We start from the raw sequence: 2,403 nt of genomic DNA, 5'->3' as shown, positions 1-2,403 counted from the left end.
TCATCTGGAGTCATAGTCCTTCCAAAGCACCTTCCTCATTGCTCCCTTCACATCCTTGTTCCTCAGTGTATAGATGAGGGGGTTGATCATGGGAGTAACGATGGTGTAGAAAAGAGCTATGAACTTGCCCTGATCCTGAGAGTAGTTGTTGCTGGGCTGGAGATAAGCATAGATGGCTGTGCCATAGAACAGGGTGACCACTGTGAGGTGGGATCCACATGTCCCAAATGCTTTTCTCTGCCCTGCTGCTGACTTTATCCTTAAGATGGCCCTGATAATCCGACCATAGGAGAACATGATAAATGCAACCGGTAAAAGAAGATCCAAGGCACTGACAAAAAAGATCTCAGACTGAATCATAGTGATGTCAGTACAGGCAAGCTTGAGCAATGCAGGAATCTCGCAAAAGAAGTGGTCTAACTTATTTCTCCCACAAAAGGGTAAAAGGAAGATGACCACTGTGTGCAATAATGAGTTGGCAACACCAAACATCCATGAAGCAGAAGCCATCAGGAGACAGAGACGAGGATGAATGATTACTGTGTAGTAAAGGGGCCTGCAAACAGCCACATAACGGTCAAATGCCATAACTCCTAAGAGAATACATTCAGTGCATCCCAAGCCTAGAGAGATGTACAGCTGAACTACACAACCACCAAAGGAGATAGATTTGTCTGCTCCACTGAGGTTAACCAGGAGCTGGGGAACAATGCTGGTAGTGTAACACAGGTCCAGAAAGCTGAGGTTGGAGAGGAAAAAGTACATGGGAGTGTGAAGATGTGGGTCCAGGTGGGACAATGCGATGATGGTTGTGTTTCCCAGCAAAGTGAAGATATAGAAGATCAAAAGAACCACAAAGAGGACTAGCTCCAGTTGAGGCCTGTCAGAGAAACCTAGTAGGAGAAACCCAGTGAGAGAACTTCCATTTTTCTGTTCCATCCTTTGTCTGCACATGGTTCCTGTCGAGACCAAGCATTTAGCAATTTTTAAAAGATGCCTCCCCCAAAATGGAAAGGGGGCAGAATCTATAATGTTTAAAAGACATGACCAAAGGATTTTAAACGCAACTCTTTGAGTAAATGATGTACTCTTCGGTTGACATATTTTATACTAATTTAGTTTCACATATTGCAAAAAATATTATCATTGATATTTAATATAAAAAAAATCAAATGATGGGCCTTGTGTTTGCATCAGTCGTAAGTATAAAAGGTCTGTTTCAGATTGCTTTTAATAGAATTTAAAGTTCAGTAAGTATATATGTACAATTTAGAGAATGGGAAAAAGGGAAAATGGGGACAGAGATCAGAAAGAATAAGAAAGGAATGTGGACAGAGGGAGAGAGGTTATCTTAAATGCATGTCTTATAATTCTACACAACTGGATTTGCAGGTACCTCACATGTAATAGAATATAGTAAAAGATAATCTCTAAAATGCATTCAGATCAATCAAATTATGGCCTAGAATGTATTTATACAAAGGATTAAATTACATTCAGAATATCACTAATAGTGCTACATATACACAATTTTGGGAGTTTTGCCTCTCTTCTCTACCTAATACATTATATTTGTGAGAGCTACCCTCATCTTTTTGTTTGGTAGTAAAACAATTAAATATTCAGACCCATTAAGAAAATGCCACCATTCAATTACAATGCTTAACTTTTGCCCTTAAGATGCCTAAAATTAATATACTAATTTAACAAGAACTCTGAAAATTCATTGGCTATGCATACTCAGTTGGAATCAGAACTCTTAAAACAATGGCTAACACTTTCCTTTTCCTTCTGGTGATTTCGTTTTCACATATCACCAACAACTAGAGTGTGCCAATTTGCTGAGAGAGGTGGGATTATTCCCTATCAACATTCTAATTAGAAGTAACACTTTAAAAAGTTATCCAACTGTGTAATCTACGTACAAATTGTAATGATTTACATCCCTCCCTATGATAAGATAATTAAAGAGATAAATACATAGAGATAAAGACAGATGCATTCCCAAAGCAATGGCAAGTCAAAGAAATATTGTGAAACTAAAAGTAATAGAAGTAAAGGCATAAAGGAAATGATAGTTTGGTTTGGTAAAAATCAAAGGACATCCATCCACATTAGGTTAATTTTATATATACATCATTCTAGGATCTATCTGTAGAGTTTGTTCCACTGAAGCAAATACATTGCTGCCTCTAAGGTTAGTTGATTGTCATTTTCATCTAGCCACTTAGTATTGTGTAAGCACGGTCACACACTGACCAAAGTGGAATCAGAAAATGAATAATTCAGATCTATCATTTTCAAATGGTTAGGCATACTGTAAATTGTTTATTCTTCCAAGACTTTTAAAATCTAAATCACAGACCTACACCACTCATCAGGTCATGCTGTGGCAGTGACCCA

General features: G+C 37.9%; 1 protein-coding gene across 1 annotated transcript; it reads right to left on the bottom strand.

The window, feature by feature from the left end:
* On the bottom strand, positions 1 to 954 carry LOC124226300 (putative olfactory receptor 2B8). The gene has a single exon (XM_046639402.1). It carries the CDS (start codon positions 952 to 954, stop codon positions 1 to 3), a length of 954 nt encoding a protein of 317 aa, XP_046495358.1.
* Between the last annotated feature and the right edge of the window lie 1,449 nt (positions 955 to 2,403).

Source organism: Equus quagga, chromosome 15, assembly GCF_021613505.1.
Source record: "Equus quagga isolate Etosha38 chromosome 15, UCLA_HA_Equagga_1.0, whole genome shotgun sequence".
In the NCBI taxonomy this organism is placed as follows: domain Eukaryota; kingdom Metazoa; phylum Chordata; class Mammalia; order Perissodactyla; family Equidae; genus Equus; species Equus quagga.
This window is presented reverse-complemented; position numbering and strand designations above follow the sequence as displayed.